At 55.1% G+C, this 17,795-nt stretch overlaps 1 protein-coding gene across 8 annotated transcripts in view; it reads right to left on the reverse strand.

Moving 5' to 3' along the window:
* ADAMTS14 (ADAM metallopeptidase with thrombospondin type 1 motif 14) overlaps window positions 1-17,795 on the reverse strand; it is a 75,319-nt gene that overhangs the window by 18,492 nt on the left and 39,032 nt on the right. For 4 of the 8 annotated variants that reach the window (XM_032470197.1, XM_032470196.1, XM_032470190.1 and 1 more), the window contains exons 5-12: window positions 12,127-12,210; window positions 11,317-11,473; window positions 10,073-10,178; window positions 8,317-8,460; window positions 7,510-7,642; window positions 6,093-6,206; window positions 3,624-3,772; window positions 1,482-1,657 (exon numbers count right to left, since the gene is read on the reverse strand). In XM_032470197.1, the coding sequence (XP_032326088.1) occupies window positions 1,482-1,657; window positions 3,624-3,772; window positions 6,093-6,206; window positions 7,510-7,642; window positions 8,317-8,460; window positions 10,073-10,178; window positions 11,317-11,473; window positions 12,127-12,210 (1,063 nt within the window). The remainder of the gene's footprint in view (window positions 1-1,481; window positions 1,658-3,623; window positions 3,773-6,092; window positions 6,207-7,509; window positions 7,643-8,316; window positions 8,461-10,072; window positions 10,179-11,316; window positions 11,474-12,126; window positions 12,211-17,795) is intronic. The other 4 variants (XM_032470191.1, XM_032470193.1, XM_032470195.1 and 1 more) reach the window with 3 other exon arrangements.

Raw genomic sequence — 17,795 nt, forward strand, 5'->3', positions numbered from 1 at the left:
GTTGGGGCTTAGCTAACTTCCTGGAATTTGCCTAAAAGTCCTGGGAAAACCCAAAGGCCAGCTGCCCCATCGGCCTCACAGCCCCTCTCAATCCCGTGCTGCTGCAGCTTGTGTGGATCTGGATGGATATGCAAGGCTTTCAAAGCAAAAATTTTAAGGAACCATCTGGCTCCCTGCCCCTGGTCCCTAGGCTCCCAGGGTACCTGGAGACGTCTTCCCCAGCACTCAGGACTCAAGCCCGGAGCCCAACATCCAATACCACTTTGGATTTTAGGCACAGGAGGAGCCAGACTCCTGGCGGGAAGTGGGCCAGGGGCCAAAGGGTGGGGCTGCCACCTTCCCAAAGACAGGCAGAACCCTGACCAGCACACCCCAGGCATGTGGGTTTCTGGGCAGCCCTAAAAGCCAGCCGACACTGGCAAGGCAGTGGTGAGCTCCCAGAGTGGCAGGCATCCAGGCGGGGGGAAACACTCCCTACAAGCATGTTCCGGAGGGGTCTGTGCACTGGCAGGCAACACACAGGCCTCTGAGGTCACTTCCAACTTGAAGTCTGTCATTCTAAGTGTGAGCCGAAAAACAGAGGGTCCTGCAATTGGTACTTTAGAATTTCTGCTACGAAGAAGTGGCTCTGGGCTCAGGAGAGGAAAGGCCATTCTAATCAGCGCCATCTGAGGGCTGCGTGGTAGGGATGAGCATCAGTTGGTGGGAGGACCACGGAGAGGTCGGCGGGGGGAGGTAGACTCTGAGGACCATTAAAGGCCCTTCCAGCCTGAAGGCTCTAAAACGGTGTGAATCCTAGCCTTTCAGTGGCTGCTCTCTGCCACTGTGAGAGCCATCTCTAGAAATGCTCCCAAACAGATAGGCACTGGCTTGGCCCCAAGATTCAGACCCTCTGTGTGAGTCCCCAGGCCTGTGTCTGTCCCTGGGCAGCCTGGAGGGTGTCAGTGTGAGGATCCCACAGGCTCCCACTGGCCTGCCTCTCAAATCATTTTCATTAACTGCTAGAACAGTAGCACAATCACTAACACCTAAAAACATGTATGTAACAGGACTGAGCTTCTCAGGATGCTGGTTATGCAAAGCAAGGGTTGCCTGCACCTGTACACGGCCTTCCCGCACAGGTAAGGACACGTCTGAGAGGCACCAACCCCCATAGCCAGCACTGCTGCCAGCCTCAATGGTACCTCTGGCCAAGTAACCCTTGCTCAAGATATTTCCCTTGCATCTACCTGTAAATGGTCAGCAGAAGCATACAAATCAAGGACAGTTTTGATGAGGATGCTGGCCCCCCGAGGTACACAGCGCAAGGGCCTGCATAAAGGCCTCTGGCAGACCTGCTGACTGCAACGTCCCTTTTGGTGCCACCACTGTCCCTCCACCTTCACTGGTGGGCCAGGCATGGGAGGCCCTGTCTGGGAAGACAAGGACCTAGCAGGTGCCCAAGGACACGTTGGGTGGGACAGGGAGCAGGGTCCGCTCACCGTCGTCAGGCTCGTAGGGGACCCAGCTGTGCTTGGCGTTCTGGTGGGTGTAGTAGGAGTTGCGCTTGGCACACTGCTGGGCCCGGAAGTCCTCATAGGGCCCCGGACACTCCTCGCTGTTGCAGACCTGGTACTGGAACATGGGCCCTGAGCACAGGCGGCCTCCGTAGGCTGGGCTGGGGCAAGAACAGAGAGACCTTGCTGGCGGGAAGGCTAGGGAGGGCCAGGCTTCCCACATGGCCACCAGGGGTAGCCCAGCCTTTTCAAGTAGCAGAAAAAGGGGATCCATTAACTTACAAACTAAAAAGGGACCCCCACTGTGAGGCTGCTGAGCTCAGAGCCTTCGGGTCCCGTCAGGCATATACGTGCGTATATGTGTGTGTGCATGTGTGTGTGTGTGATGGGGGAGAGGAGAGAATGGGTGAAAGAAAGAGGGGCAAGAAATGGGGAGGAGGGAGGAAGACGGGAGGGAACGATGAGCCCCCTCTAACTGGGCCGGAAGAGAAATCAGTCTTATTCATCTTTGTATGTTCTTTCAACTGTTACTCGGGGCCTGACATACAGCTGGCACTCAATAAATGACTCAAGTGTTCCTATCTGTATCCGCTTCCACTTAATATCATAATGAACTAAGGAGTCGTAAAAGAGACTTGGATTTGGAATCAGAAGATCTGGCTCAATCTAACCCCAAGTCCTGACTAAGCAACCTTGGGTAAGTCACTTAGTCTGGCCGTGCCTTAAATTCCCCTTCGAAGGAGGGACCATAACATGTTATTTTACCCACCTCCTATGTGTGTGAAGAATGTGTGAAGAATAAGAAAAGGTAATTTAAAGCAATCTGTATTCTCTTCCCCATTAAATTAAGAGGATTAGGTTAAGATTACAGATACAAAGAATCCAAGTGCACGAGGTTACTGGCGCTCTGCTCAGAGATGCTCGAGGATTACAGGGGTTTATGAACTGCTTAGCACCCTACCTGGCACAGAGAAAGTGCTCCATACACTGGAATAATGATCACAGCAGCTGACCTTTATTAGAGCTTAATCTGTGCTGGGTATGGTGCTGAGAGTACACATATTATTTCATTTAAGCCTCATAAAATAGTTATTATTACAGAGAAGTTCAATAAATGGGAGCTTTGATCAAGGGGATAACTATCTGTCATGACTGAAAGATGGTTTTTTTCCAGAGTGGGCACACTGGGCCTTTCTCTAATCTGGCTTTCATGCCCCCCAACAGGTAGAAGTTATAAGGCAGTTCATTTTGGCTCATGTTTGTGAAAGGTCAGGACAGTCATCTGACACAGGAACAGGCTGCTCCGAGAGGCAATGAGTTTCATTGCTGGAGGTACCCAGCAGAGCGTGAAGACCACACCTGAGGATGCCGGCTATAAGGCCTCTGAGATCCTAGGAACTGCTGTCCGCAGTGCCCATCACATCACTCCACACTGTGAGGGGTGGGGCTGGGCCACACCCCACAGAGGTTCAGAATCCCTGGTTCCTGGAGCCAGCTGACCTGCATGGCCAGCCTCCATCTATCATGAAGCTGTTCTAAGCAGGCTGCTTCAGCTTGGGAGATGGAGGTCAGAGAGAGCTGGCACTCAGAGGTTCCAAAACCATGGGAGGGGGTCCCCATAGAGGGAATAAAAGGGAGAAATAGAATGCTCCCCTAGAATGCTGGTGAGGGGTCGGCGGGGGGAATACTTAGAAAGAGGTAAGTTCAGAAAAATTATAGGAAGTTTTGTTTCATGTGGTAGGAAACAGATTTGGGGAATTTATCCTCCAAAGACATGGCTAGTGAACATTTAGATCAGTGTTTTCTCAAAGTTCAGCTGAAGGATCAGGGTCAGAGGAGGGCTTGTTCAACTGGCCAGGCCTTGTGCTCACCCAGACTCTCTGCAGAATCTTCTGCACACGAGAGTCTGAGAATCATTGGTTCAGACTCAATCTCAGATATCAGACCCGATGAGAAATGTCAGATCCAGGCAGAAGTGATTTGGCTCCCTCAACAATTTTGGGTCCTCATCCACTGGAATACACAACCCAGTGCAGGGGACCTTCTTTCCTGTGCTCTGCCCCCTAGTGTCTTCCCCTTTAAGCCCCTCAGACCCCTGCCCTGCCCATCCTAGCCAAGCACACTCACGGGGGATTGTCACAGTTCCGGCTACGGGATCGAACTCCGCCCCCACATGACCGTGAACAGGAGCCGAACTTGGTCCAGGAGCTCCAGCCTCCATCCTGGCCATAAGTCTGCTCCGGCGACTTCCAGATGCAGTGACCTTTGAAGCACCACTGGGAGGGAGCAGAGGGGTGTGAGGTCACCCTGGGGCCACCGCTGCCTTGCCTGCCATGGAGAGTGCCCAACCAGGCACCCAGCACAGCTGGTGGGTGCTGTGGATGAGCTCAGAGAAAGAGACATTAAGGGCATAAGCCTCGGGGTGACACAGAATCTCAGCCCTATTGTGAGCTGAGTGGCCTTCAGTAAAAGGTCCCCCTTCTCGAGCTTATTCCTCAGTTGTCCAATGTGGATGACAGCACCTGCCCCAGGGCTGCCGCGAGCTTTCAGTGAGATAACCAGGCACACACAGCCCTCCACGAATGGCAGCGGTATTATTAATGATGATAACTGGGCAATGATTTGGTTTACCACCCCAGGAGAAACAACAGGCGGATAAGGAAGCAAAGACACAATTTCCCACACTATCTAGAGGCTGATCTTGGCTTTGTACTTCGAAATCACCATCCAGGGACCTCAAGCAGGTACGTTCCTGGGAGGCCAGCCAGCCACACGGGAGGTCGTCCATGCAGTGGAGGGAGCACATGCCTCAGGCCCGAGAGACCTGGGTTTGAATCCCAGCGCGGCCGTGACTAGCTGTGTGTGGCTTTGGTAAGAGCTTTACCTTGCTGAGCCATGGTTTCCTTGCCTGTTAAGTGGGACAGTTCCAAGAACTGAAGGCAACAACACTTACAAAAGGCCTTTGCACAGGGCCAGGCACAAAGGACGGCTCAACCAGCATTGACTCTCTTCCCTTTCCTTGTCGGGCCCCAGTGAAGAAATACAGCAAAGCTCTCTAGGTCTTTTTCAAGAGATAACTGAGTGGTTCTCAGCCTTGAAGTCACCGCGGGGACCTTTTAAAACTCCAGATGCCCCGGCTTCACCCTAGACTGAGTCAGACTCTCTAGGGGTAGGGATGTTTTAAAGAAGTGGTAATTTTTACAAGAAGCAGTATACAATTGACCACTGAACAACTCGGGGGTTAGGGGCACTCACCCGCTGCAGTTAAAAATTCTGTGTATAACTTATAATTGACCCTCTGTAAGCGAGGTTCTACATTCGCAAATTCAACACATTATGTAATATGGTGGTATTTATTACTGACAAAAATCCACATACAGCGGAACCCATGCAGTTCAAACCTGTGTTGTTGAAGAGTCAACTGAGCTTTATATACCATAAGTCACTCATTTCAAGTGTACCATTCAATGATTTGTTCATAAATTTACAGCATTTGGCAACCATTACCACAATCCAACTTCAGAACATTTCCATCACCCCAAAAAGACAGCTCAGGCCCATCTGGAGTCATTCCGTGTTTTGGGGGATGGGGCTTTGAAAGCTCCCCAGATGGTTTTAATTGTGCAGACAAAACTGAGAGCCACTGATTAACTCTTGTGTGAAACTGTGACAGAAGAGGGTCCAGAACCTTGAAAATGCCTGGAGCAGGTATACCCCAGGCTCCAGGATAACAGCCTGCCAGGTCTGGAGTGCACTGGGCCTGTACGAGGCCATGGGAAGCTCCACCCGTCTGGGAAGGGGCAGACCCTGACAGATGTGAGTGGCAGGAGCCTGGTGAGGGCAGAGGACGGAGGGGGTGGGGTCAGGTCCGTGCCTGGACTCACAGCTGCTGCTGGGCGATATCCCGCCTCTCTAAACACCCTGCTTCTTCCCAGCTCCCTCGTTTGCTCTGACATGGCTCATAACTTCAGAACAACCTGAATGGGAAGAATGCTTAGTCAGGGGTCAGCAGCGGGTCAATGAATGGCCCAAAGTCACCACACAGAGATTGGGGCAGGGCCAGCAATAGAGCGGAGGGGGGTTTCAGACTCCAGCTCAGGGCTCTCAGGTGCGGCGTCCCCCTGAAACCCACACACAGGAGGGTGCAAGCACACATCAGGAAGTAGACGAAAGGGCAGGTTTGGGTGGGAGCGGGGAGAACACATGTGTGGGAGAAACGGCATGGTGGAGTAGGGAGGAGGAGGCGGGACACCTGCAGTCTTCCCTTCATCCCTTCTCTGCTAATCACCCTCTGTCTGACCTCCGCAAGTTCCCTAACCTGCCTGGGCCTCACTCTCCTCATCTGTAAAATGGGAGTAAGCATTCCTGCTGATGGACTATAAGACAAGGCCAAACTGTGCACTGTAGAAGCCGAGGACTGTGGTGCAGGGAAGACGGTGTGAGCATGTGAGTTGACGTGCAGACCCCATGCCTATCTGCCTGCACGTGAGGCTCCCTCCTGTTCTCTTGCACTGACCCACCCCCCACACACTCATATCCACACTTGGTGGGGAGGCAGGGGCTCCCTAGGGCCTGCACCCTGGGCCCTGCGGGTACCTTGCCTGGTGCGCACTCAGTCCCATCCAGCGGGGGCCCCTTCTTGGTCTTGCAGAAGTACGGGTTGTCAGGGTGGCTGCACCACAGCTGCTTGCAGGCCTCAAAGGTCCTGAACTGTGCGGCAAGGGGGATGGGGTCACTTGGCTGGACCAGCTCTCCAGCTCTGACAAGCTGTCCAGGGGGTGAAGGGCAGTGACAGAGAGAGGGAGGGTGTGGTGGGCACTGAGGCCAGAACCCTGCAAGGGAGGCCGGACGGGCCTGTCCAGCAGAGCCCCACACACCCACTAGCTCAACCCTACCCAAGGGCCAGTGGCCTCCAGTGGCCCCTCCTCTCTCCAGCAGGGCACTGGGAGGAAGGCACCAGCCACAGCCCACACTCCTCTGGTCTCCCCGCCAGGCCTCCCTCCCTGCCTTTGCAAAGGCTACCCTGTCACTGAGCAGGGACTAGGGTCTTGAGTCTCTGGGGAGGCTGGGCCTGCTGATGCCCTCTGAGTCCTGTGCATACTGGGGGCTTTGAGGGGGCTGCCAGCCTGGCCCAGACCCCGAAGCACCCAGACAAGGCCAGGAGTCCTACTTCCTTCTAATCTCACCCAGCCATGCCACAGGTTGGTACCTTATGTTCCAGATTGTCTAGGAAAGCCCCAATTTCCTTTCCTCTATCATCCCCTTGCTAGGCAGACAAGTGTCCTCCAAATACAGCATTTGGGCACTGAAATCCCACATCCCAGGCTGTTTCTCCACCTCCAAAGCAGAGACCAGGTATCCCAGTGTGGCCTGGTCAGTGGGCAGGGTGACCACACACAGAGCTGAGGAGGGGGGCTGCTTTCTCGGATGGGGCCGTTTGAGGTTCTCATGGCACCAGGGCCTGACCCCTCAGAAAGCCCTCTGCCCAGGATGTCCCCTTCTGTGAGCCTCTGCCTGGGCCCTTGTTCAATTCTCTCCCGGGTGGCTCTAGCTGGTCACTGGGCTCTAGCCTCGCCCTTGCCCTGTCCTGCAGGGTAGGGACAGGGCTCTGCCCTTGGATCCATCTCCTCAGGCGTGGGGTGGAGGGAGCACCCGAACTGACACAGGGCCTACCTGGCAAATAAGCTCCCCTGGTGAGCAGCCAGCCAGGATCCTACTGGCAGCCCACCCTCTCTGTTCCACTCTGCTCCCATCGTCCCCAGGGCCCAAGCATTCTCCAGCCGCTGCACATGCTGCCCTCGCAGGTAGGACTGGGTGGGGCAGGTATGCAGCAGAAGGTGGCTGGGCCTGGGCCCTGGGCATCCTGCAACACTCCCAACCCCCACGGTGGCTGACACAGAGCCTGCGAGCCCATCGCCAGGCTGCCTGGGCGAAGGTGCTCTGTAAATGACCAGCCTGGGCTCCAGGAGGACCTGGCCTGGTGTACCGGCTGGCAGAGGCCGTGAGAACTCACCGCTGAGCAGGTGTGGTATCCAGTACCGAAGTCAAAGCGGCACTGCTCATCCATTGAGTAGTCAATGCCAGGCAGCTCCGGGGGCTGGGGCCAGGCGGGAGCAAAGGGGTCATCAAGGAGGCAGTCGTAGGAGCTGCCGGCAGAGACAGGAAGGTGAGGCAGGCAGGGGTGGGACCTCCCAAGCTCCCCCTGCCCAGTTGGGTAGAGGGCTCTCCCTTTCCTGGTAGTGGGGTGGGTTTAACTGAGCAAGGAAGGCCTGCAGGAATCTGCCCCCACCGCCCTGTGCCAGGACCTGTGTTCTCTGGGGAGCTCAGGCTGCCCTGAGCCCCCATAGCTTCCACCCAGGAGGCACCCAGGGCAAGGGCACCTAGGACTGGGTTAGGCACTCAGCTTGTACCTTTCTTACGGGGCCCATTTTGCCCATGTTAAAGGGACACACCATGGCCCAGATTAAGGGTTGGCTCAAGGACAATCTGAGGACTCATTGCACTGGGGGAGAAAGAAGTCAGCCTGCCATACAGGATGGACGCTGGGCCCTGGCCAGCCACTGCATGAGGTTAGTGACAGCATCTCTGCCAGCACCTGCCCCCCCACCTCAATTCACTCTGCACCCACTCTCGGCCTTGAGCTCCCGAGTCTAATGCTTGTTCTGGGCCTCTATGTCCCTGGGGCCCCAGGAGCTGACCAGCAAACCCGGCTCTAAGCATGTGTCAAGGGCAGGATGCTATGGGAGGGGAAGTGACTTGGGGGTGACGGAGTGGCAGGATGCATGCTCCTGTCCTGGTCCGGAGGGCAGAGGTGACCTACGGGAGGTAGCGGCTGAGCTCCAGCTTGCTGCAGCGGGACCAGTGGAAGCGGTGGAAGGCAGCCTGCACCAGGGGCGCCATGACGCTGCCCAGGCTGGTCTCGTCTGCACAGCCGTTCCCCTGACCATCGTGCTCCATGCCAAGCCTAGGGTTGGGGGAGAGGACAGAGGGGAGCTCTGTGTCACACCCGTGGAGCCCACCCCGGGAAGACGGGCAGGCGAGCCAGAGACCCTGCCCTGACCAGGCTTCAGACTGTGCCTTGTGGCCTTGGTCTCCCCACCGTGCAGTGGGGAGGGCCACCCCCTGGATGGAAGCTAAGCCCACCCTGCCCCCAATCCACTCCTCAAACCCCACCCACATCCTCACAGCTTCCAAGCCCAGCTCAAGCCCCACTCTTGCCCCAGGACAAACTCCCTGGCCGCCCTGCCCGTGGGCAGCTGCCTGCACCACCATTAACAACTCGCATGCTGTGCCCTGTCCTCCCTCCAGACCCAAGGCCTTCGTGTGCAAGGACCAGTCTCACTCTGTTCAGTTCAACCTCGCTTATGCACCCCTCCCTGTATGCCAGCCTCTTTAGCTTCTCCCAGATTCCGTAGTACCCAGCACAGAGCTTTGCGCGTCGCATGCACCTGCCATGATTATAGTTTAAATGTAAAATTTCACTCTTTACAGTTAATATTTAACACCAAAACCCAAAGGTTCTAAATTCTTAAATGCTCCCAGGTGGCTGCATCTGCTTGACTGCTAGACAGACACATGGGCCTCTAAGCCTGACTTGTCTCTCCACAGGGAGGGCCTCTGTCAGTGAAGAGTGGATACTCCCCCTCAACACCCCACATACAGCAAGACAAGCTTCTGGCTCCGGAATATGTGGATCATTGGCTTCTAGGGCAGGAAGGGACCTCAGAGGTTTCCCTGGTGTCAGCCTTCATGTTGCTGATGAGAAAACAGAAGCCCTGGAGAGGAGCCGCCACCCGCCCAGCGAGGAGCAGGGCTGGGATGAGATCCGCACAGGCAGGCCCTGGGTCTGGCCCACTCCTCTCCTTCCCACATCCTTCCAGCTGCATAAACGCCCTCGCTCTGCGCTCTGCGTGTGGGCCGAGCTGGGGGGTGTGTCCCTTAGCTCTGCCATCAGGGACAGACAAGGCCAGGAGGCGGGACTATGGCACCTGTGTGTCATCATCAAACACTGTGGATGGTGGTGTCTTTGTTTTCTCCCAGCATGTAGCTTTTTGTATGCTTCTCTGTTCCGTTCTCCACTGTAGCCTCATTTCTAGAACAGGGCCAGGAACAGGGTAGGTACTCAAGAAATACTGGTTGAATGAATGAATGAATATGCTCTAAACCAAATACAAGCCAGCCACCAGCCTGGCCCGAGGCTTAGGTCTAAGTGTACCTGTTTATGATGGACTCAGGCCAGCGCTCCAGTGCACTGAGCACCAGGGCAGGCTTCAGGTGTGGCTGGGACAGAGGGATAGAGGCCAGCCTAAGAGCAAAGCACTGCCTTTGAGGGGACACTGCCACTGACCTGCCAAAGGCAGGGCCAATCTGGTCACCCACAAACCTGGGATTTGCAGGCCGGTCCCAAGGCAGGCCCAGAATTGCTGTCCAAGCCCTGGGGCTCCCTCTCCCATCAGGGCAACTCCTCTGGCATCTCTTAGGACACTGGGATGGGAGCCTGATCTGGGGCAAAGCCTCCCACAGGCACAGATCTCCTTGGAGCTCGAGGCACAGCCCACCCTCTCAGTGCCACTTACACGTGGCCAGTCTCGTGGGCCACCACGAAGGCCGAGGAGAAACCATCCTCATGGTTGAGGGCACAGCTTCTCAGGGGGTGGCACATGCCAGTGACAGGTGCATACCCTGCCAGGGAGAGGGAGAGAAGACAGAGAGAGGTCATGCTCAGGTGAGGTAGGACTCGACGAGGTCTGCACTGAGCCAGCCACCACAGGGACATCCTGACCCCATCACTGCCGGAGGGTCCCTGGAGGAAGAAGGTACAGCCCACCCGGGGTACAGCACCTGGGCCGAGCTTCCCCCACATCCTAAGGCCTAAGGCCTTCCCTCTTGGCCTGCAGCTGCCCTGCGCCTGCCGGCCCCTCCTCTAAACAAGGTAGTGCACCCCGAGCCTGCTCACACTCCAACTTCCAAGCTGTGTCCCTCCAGCTAGTCAGTCACTGGTCAGTCAACAAACAAGCTCCAAACATGTGGGGGTAGCAGGTGGCACCGTGTTAGACACTATGGGCAAAACAGAGGAATCAGGTATAAGCCCGCGCCACCCCCCCACCAACAACACATCCGTGCACTTAAGGGGTAGATGGCTTAGCAGGGAGACTAGGGGTTGGGTCAGCTCAGGTGTGGGTCTGCAGTGACGGAGTTCAAGGAGCACAGAGGGGTGTGTAGGGTGACTGTGCTGTAACCTTCTGTCTTCATCCCAGGAAAGAAGGCCCTGGCCTACCCACAGATCCACGCCCCTCCAGCCCAGTGATCCACACCCACTCATCTCCCAGATTCTCCCAGCTGTGGCATGGGGGAAATAGTATTTGTCTCCTCCATTCCAGGGCTGCTAAAAGGGCAGAGGGAGGCATGAAATGTCTGTGACAGAGTATGGCTGGAGGCGCTCTGCCAACACAAGAAGCTTTGCCTGTGATGGAGACAGAAGGATACAACATGGACAGAAGCATCCTGAAGATCACCGAGGTCTTCAAGCAGCCAGGCTCCGGGACAGTGAGCACAGGGCCCAGGGCCTGACTCACAACCATCTATCTGCAGGCTCAACCAAGGCAGCAAGAACCAGAGTGGGGGCCCCTTCACTTCCCCTGGCCCCCAAGAAACCATTTCAAAGCTCGCCCACTTGTCCGGCCAGGTCGTGTCTCCAAAGTCCCACAGATAGTTTTGTTGACAGAAAATCTGGCCCCTCAAAACATCCTGGAGTGGCCTCAGAGAGAATCCTGGCCTCTGCCCTGCAGCTCCACACACCTGGCCAGGACAAATACAGTACCTTGCATACCTGAGGGCCCAAAGTCCTGCCGGGTGAGGAAGACGACGTGGTCGTGGTGCTCTGCATGGCCGGGGTCTTGGCGCTGCTGAGAGTGCGCCCAGCGACACACCTGCTCCAGGCTGCGGGAGGGCTTCCCGCGCTCGATCAGGCTCAGGGACTGCAGGGCCAGAGAGCAGGGCGGCCGGTCAGAGCCCACAGACCACGGCAAGGACCTGGCGTGCCACTCCCACATGCAGGGACACTGAGGCCGGCGGTATGGCAGTGCCTACCCCAAGGTCACCGCTGTCCCACTCTGGCTGCAGCTGGCACACAGCCCCCCACCCCACCCCCACTTTAGGGCACCTGTCTGCTGAGAGAGAACACATTATCTCTAATCCCTCAACTAACCTGCAAGGCAGGTGCCACTCTGAGCATCTCCGCTGTATGTTCATCGTCTCATTTAATCTTCACAATAGCCCCAGGAGGGAAGTTCTGTTGTTACTTCCCTTTGGGGAAGAACAAGCGACAGAGCCCAGGGCCCCAGGGCCCAGCCCCGGAGGGACTTGTCTTGTTGCTTCCCCTCTAAGCCCCACTTTCCCCATCCACTCAAGGAGCGGGACCTTCAGCTCTAGGGGTTTAGGACTGTCCGTTTATCTGATCAGAGGGAATCATACACCCCCGCTTACCAACCCCGAATGACCCTGTCATTGAAGCCTCAACTCTAACAGTCTCCGGGTTCTGATTCTGAAGACAAAATGTTTCCTAGATCCTGTTCCCCCTCTCCCACAACCCTTCTCCCTCCAAACCCTGCCTGCTGACAAGGGGGTTTACCTGCCGGTAGCCAACCATGATCAAGCGGACCAGGGCGATGTTTATGTGGGCCCCCAGGGACTCGTCATGGTAAATCTCATCCACCTGCAAGAATAGAAGAGCACCTAGTTTCAGGAGAAGCAAGCATTCATTACAAGTCCCCCGCGTGCCAGGCATCCGACACATTCTCCTATTTCATCCTTTCCACGGCCTTATCTGGAAGGCATTCCTAGCCTGATTTCCAGATGAAGAAACTGAGGCAGAGGGAGGCAAGATGACCGGCCCAAAGACATGCAGTTAACAAACTGCAGGGCTGCAGTTCAAATCCTGGCTCACCGAATTCCGATCCTGAGCTCTCTCTGGGAAGCTAAAGTGTGAGGGGGCCTGGTCTCAAAGCCAGCAACTCGGACTGACTTGTTTTTCCATGTCTATGAAGAGTCCCTCCAGAAATGCCACAGCTCAGGCCACTTGTCCTCACCGCCCTGTATAGCTATCCAGCTGCCACTGGAATCATCTGTCTGCCCTGTGGTGCCGGAGCACACCTCCAGGGCAAATCCGGGGGGGAAGTGCTCTAGCGCCTTCAAGCAGAAACAGCAGCAGAGAAGCCTGTTAAAAATGCAGCCTCTTTGGTCCACCTCCTGAATCAGAGTCTGCCTTTGGGCAAGATCCCCAGTGATTCTCAGGCACGGTCAAGTTTCAGGGAGGAGAGCTGCACTGGATTCGTCCCTTGTCCCACAGGCTCAGGGACCTGGGGGGCAGTCCTGGCACAGTCTATCAAAGAATGCAGCCCTCTCCAAACCCCTGGTCGGGAGACCTGGAACAGTGTCCTGTGACAGACTGGACCCTGACTCTGCCTGTCCACCCCCAAGGACAGGGAGCTCACCTGCTCCTGAAGATGCCCATCTCCTGAGTGGTCCCACTGGACAACTCCAGCTTTTTAGTTTTCAGTAACTTTTATTCCTGAATACAAAACATTCCACTCTAAAAACTTTGAAAAGTATCCAAAAAAAATAAAAGAAAAAAATTAAGTCATCTACTATATACCAGCCAGATATATAACAACCACAGTTAACACAGCTTCCTGCTGTGTGTATATGTGTGTCTTATTTTACAAAACTGGAGTCCTACTGAATATACTGTTTGTAGTTTTCTTATTTTAAAAAACTTCATTCTGTGGATTTAAAAGCATCACTTCTAAAGTCCACACGTCATGGTCCAACACTTACGTAACTACGCCCCTAGTTGGGCATAACCCCAGGGAGAGGTGACTTGTCCAGCAGGAAAAATGACATGTTCAGCAGGTCACAGCAACGCACAGCACACAGCAACGCAGCTACCAGGAGCTAGAGTCCTGGGTTCAAATCCCAGCACTGCCCCTTCTGAGTTGGGTGGCTTGGGGCACATCAGGTAACTCCTTAGAACCTCCATTTCTGTTCCTGTAGAATAGGGGTCATAATGGCTGTCGTAGGGCTGGCATGTGGATGCTCATACCAACTCAACATCTGGGAACAGGAATGAGTCCCTCGGGCAGAGGGGCTCAAAGGCGTGGTCACAGATGGAGGCGGAAGTGGAACTCTGACTCTTGACTCCTATCAGCACGGTTTCCCGGGAGCTGGGATGGAGATTCAGGAATGATCCTGTTCTTACCACTTCACTTCTCCACGCCCTTCAGCTCATGAGCAAAGGAACCAGCCTACAATCCCTGAGGGAACAGCTGTCTACCAGATGGAGAGGAACAGTGTGGCCAACTCAACATATGATAGCCCCATGGGGAAGGGACGGCCGGAAGGGGGACCGGAGGTCTGCTGCTGCGCTGACGCACCCTTCCTGAGCCAGCAAGGACAGAGCCAGGCTGTGGGTCCAGAGCTGCAGTGGCAGGAGCTGCAGGCACCATGGAGCCCCGGCTCGCTCTCCCAGAACTAGCAGCTGCCCCAATTCGTAAGCATGTAGACCTCAGAGCCGCCAGTGTCAGGCTTCCCCAAGGGCCTGCCTGGCATCCATGTCTGGATTCAACTGAGACAGCAGGCCCCCCAACCCCCACCACATGTAACGATGTTAAGTCCGACAGGTGGGGGCACCTCCCTCCAGCCCCCTCCCCCTCTCCTGCAGAAGCAAAGGCACCACGGGAGCAAAGTGCTCAAATGCATAAAAAGGCCATGTCCTTCTCCACCTGCCTGCCCTGACTCATCCCAGGAGAACTGTGGGGTCCTAGGAGGGATGCGGGTCTAATCAGCCACACACACATTTTCTCCCTAACAGAATTCCAACCTAAGGACTCTGCTGACCCACTGAAATGATACTCAGTCTGCAACAGAATGATCCAACTAACCCCAACATCTCAGCTCCTACTGACATCAGTACACGGCCTTCCTTCTACACAAGGGTGTGGCCAGTGACTCATACCTCCCTGACGTGCCCTGTAAGAGTGCAGACCAAGGATGGGGTTGTGAGCAACACATCTGTGCACCTCGTAAACATGTGCAAACCCACCAGTCACCCCAGGGTAGTGGAAGAGAGTGGTCACCAGGACACAAGGGGGGGGGCATCTGCAGGGCCTTTGGGTGCTTGGAGGACCAAAGGCCACGGCCTGCCTTCCTTCTTCTCTCTCCAAAATGGCCGAATGCTGCCAGAATCTGGCCACAATACTCATTTCTGTCCCACACTCAGCAGGCCAAATGCACCCATCAAGGCCTGCAGTGACCCCTGCTCCAACACTGCATCTCCAGTCCAGGACACTGGGAGGTAGTCCCTCATGGCAGGATCTGGGAGGGGGCTGCCGCGCTCTGAGCCTGAGTGTCCAACGCTGGTGCAGGGGGTATTGAGTGGGGGCCTCCTGACACCAACTCCCACTCCCAAGTAACTGGCCTGAATGCAAATACTGAACAAGCAGAATGTGCCATCTGGAGACACCACTCAGCGCTCTGAAATAATCTGGAAACCAAAGTAGGGGTTCAGGGGAGAGGAGGATGGTGCACGTGAGAAGGAGGGGTCAGGCAGGTCTTGCTGGAAGAGCTGGAATGATCTTTGACTAAGAAGGTCGCTGACCCTTCCTAGGAGATGGGCAGAGGCATGATGCAGGGGAGAGGAAGGCAGGAGTCACATGGAGCCACCAAGAAAGCCCCAGGCCACTGGCAATCAAGCTAACTGAGGCTAACCCCCCACATAACAGGGAGTTTCCTTCCTGCCCATGCACTCACACCTCCAGCAACGGGGCGCTCTCGGCCATTAGAAAGTTTTCTATGCCATGAGCCCTATTCTGCTTTCCTGTCCACCTCTTCCCCTGGCCTCAAGTCTCCCTCTTGAGGTTTCATTGAGCATGTCGGCTCCTTCCTGGGGACAGATGGTGACCACAGTCTCCCAGGGACTCCTCTCCAGCTCACAGTGGTCAAAGAGAAAACGTTACAGGCAGCAAGAAAGAAGACAGATCACTCACCAAGGAAGGACCACTGGGTTGGGAGGAGGTTTTCAACAGTAACAGGGGAGACCCTGAAGTAACACCATCAAAACACCAAGACAAAGAAACCATCAACCTAGACTCCCAGACCCAGCAAACCATCTTTTAAGAATCATGATGAAATGAAGACATTATCAAGTAACAGAAAACTGAGACAGGTCAAACAGACCCTACTGAAGGATCTGCAGGAAAGGAAGACGGAAAATTATCTCCAAAAGGCAGCAGTACAAGAATGCATAACAATTGTGAGGTTGTGACAGGGGCAGGGTTCACCAGTGAGAGGTAGTCTGCTCTTTCCTTACATTAAATAAGAATAATGACAATAAATTTTCTCCTTTATTCCCCTCCCCAAAAGAGTGGGGATGGCCCTGCCGCCCTAGTCTGGTCTGTCTCTGGGGCCCTGGCATGCTCAGCTGCACACACCCCTGCCTGCCTTGAGTGGGGACCTCAGCAGCTTTGTTTCAGCTGGAGCCACCCTGACACTGCGCAGGCGGAGGAGGCGGCTGGACAGGGCTGCCGTGTGCAGAACCGCAGAGGCCTCTGGGCACAGGGGTTCCACCCACAGCCCAGAGCTGGTGCTGGAGTCACAGCAAGGAGGTGCAGCTGCCTACGAGGCTCCAGCCCGGCTGTGCACTCCAGGCCTGGCTCTGTTGGCGTCTGTCCGCCACCGCTGTCTCCCAAATGCCAGCTGGGAGGTGAGGCCAGCAAGCCAGCTCAGGGGAGATCAGGAATTGCTTCCCATGGTTGTAGGCACAAGCGTGACTGCTGCAAGACACACCCTGGGGCAGAAAAGAAAACTGTCTGGTTCTCCCGGCTTCCCCACCTCAGCCAAGTTCAAGGTCATCTGCCAAGACCCCCAGGTTAGGGTTCCACATAACATATTGGCCGGGGTGGCCATTGGCTGTGTACCAGAAAAACAAGCAAAGGTTGGATTCTCTCTGGCTAAGGGGAGACAAAACAGCAGAAGGGAGAGGATGGCTAGAAAGCACTGGGTTTGGAGGGTGAGCTGCTGTCACTGAACACCTACTGTGCTGAGGTCACTGCATACAACTCCATGACAAAGGGAGGAATTATTCCTGTTTTGTAGGTGAGAAATCCAAGGCTCAGAGAGGTTAAGTACCTTGTCCAAGGCCACCCAGCTGGAAAGTGGGAAGGCTAGGATTTGAACCCAGACCTTGTGACTCTTAGCCACTACACGCAGCTGCTCTCCTGGACTAGCTTCTGTGGCAGGCTGGCTGGGGTGGGCTTTCTCTGGCCTGGAAGAGAAGACGAGGGGACTGGGTTTCCACAGCCAGTAAACAGCAACATGGCCAGCCAGAGAGTTATTGTAAGACCCATTGTCCTCCTGTAACCCTGTGTGGCCAGGCTTCCTGGGGGCCTTGTGGTCAAGCTCAGGGGGCAGGAAGAAGGGAAGGAGGGTCTACTGGGGTGGGAGCTCTGAATCTGTTTTCCTGCCCAAAGGGAGGGCCAGACTCGGGGGCCTGCAGCAGAAATGCCTAGCCCTCAACCTGCAGCTGGGGACGGGGAGGGGGATACTAGGCCTCGGGAGCCTAGGGGAGGGCCGCTGGCAGCCTTCCCTTCTGGACCAAGCCCAGATGGGTTTCTCCTTGGCAAGGCAGGGACAGGTTGGGGATAGAGAAGCAGAGAATGGACCCTGGCCAACCCCAAGTTCCCTCACTCCTAGGGAACATTGCTTCTGAGGGGCTATGGGACAGAATGTCCACCTACTGCTTGGTAGCCAGGTTCAGCAGGTCTCAAAAGGGAGGGGCAGTGCTGAGAAAGCCGGACCCTGGGGTTTGAAGCCCACCAGGTGCTCAAACAGGAGAGGGTACTAACTGTCACCTAAGAGCACAGCCCACGCCTCCCAGCACCACCTCACTGAACCCTCCCAGCACCACCTCACTGAACCCTCCCAGCAACCTGCCTGGAAGGAAGTCCTGGCCCTTCTTTCTTTTTTAATCAACTTACTTTTTTTTTTTAATCCCACCAGAGTGGTTTTAAAAGTTTTTTATTTGTTTGTTTATTTTTATTTTACTTTTTTGGTTTGTTTTTGGAGGGGGAGATAATTAGGTTTATTTATTTACTTTTTTTTTTTTAATGGAAGTGCTGGGGATTGAACCCAGGACCTCGTGCATGCTAAACATGTGCTCTACCACTGAGCTATACCCTCTCCCCTTAATCAATTTACTTTTTTTTTTAATTTACTTTTAACTTTAGAATAGCTTTTTTTCAGAAA

The sequence above is a fragment of the Camelus ferus genome, chromosome 29 (assembly GCF_009834535.1).
Source record: "Camelus ferus isolate YT-003-E chromosome 29, BCGSAC_Cfer_1.0, whole genome shotgun sequence".
Classification (NCBI taxonomy): domain Eukaryota; kingdom Metazoa; phylum Chordata; class Mammalia; order Artiodactyla; family Camelidae; genus Camelus; species Camelus ferus.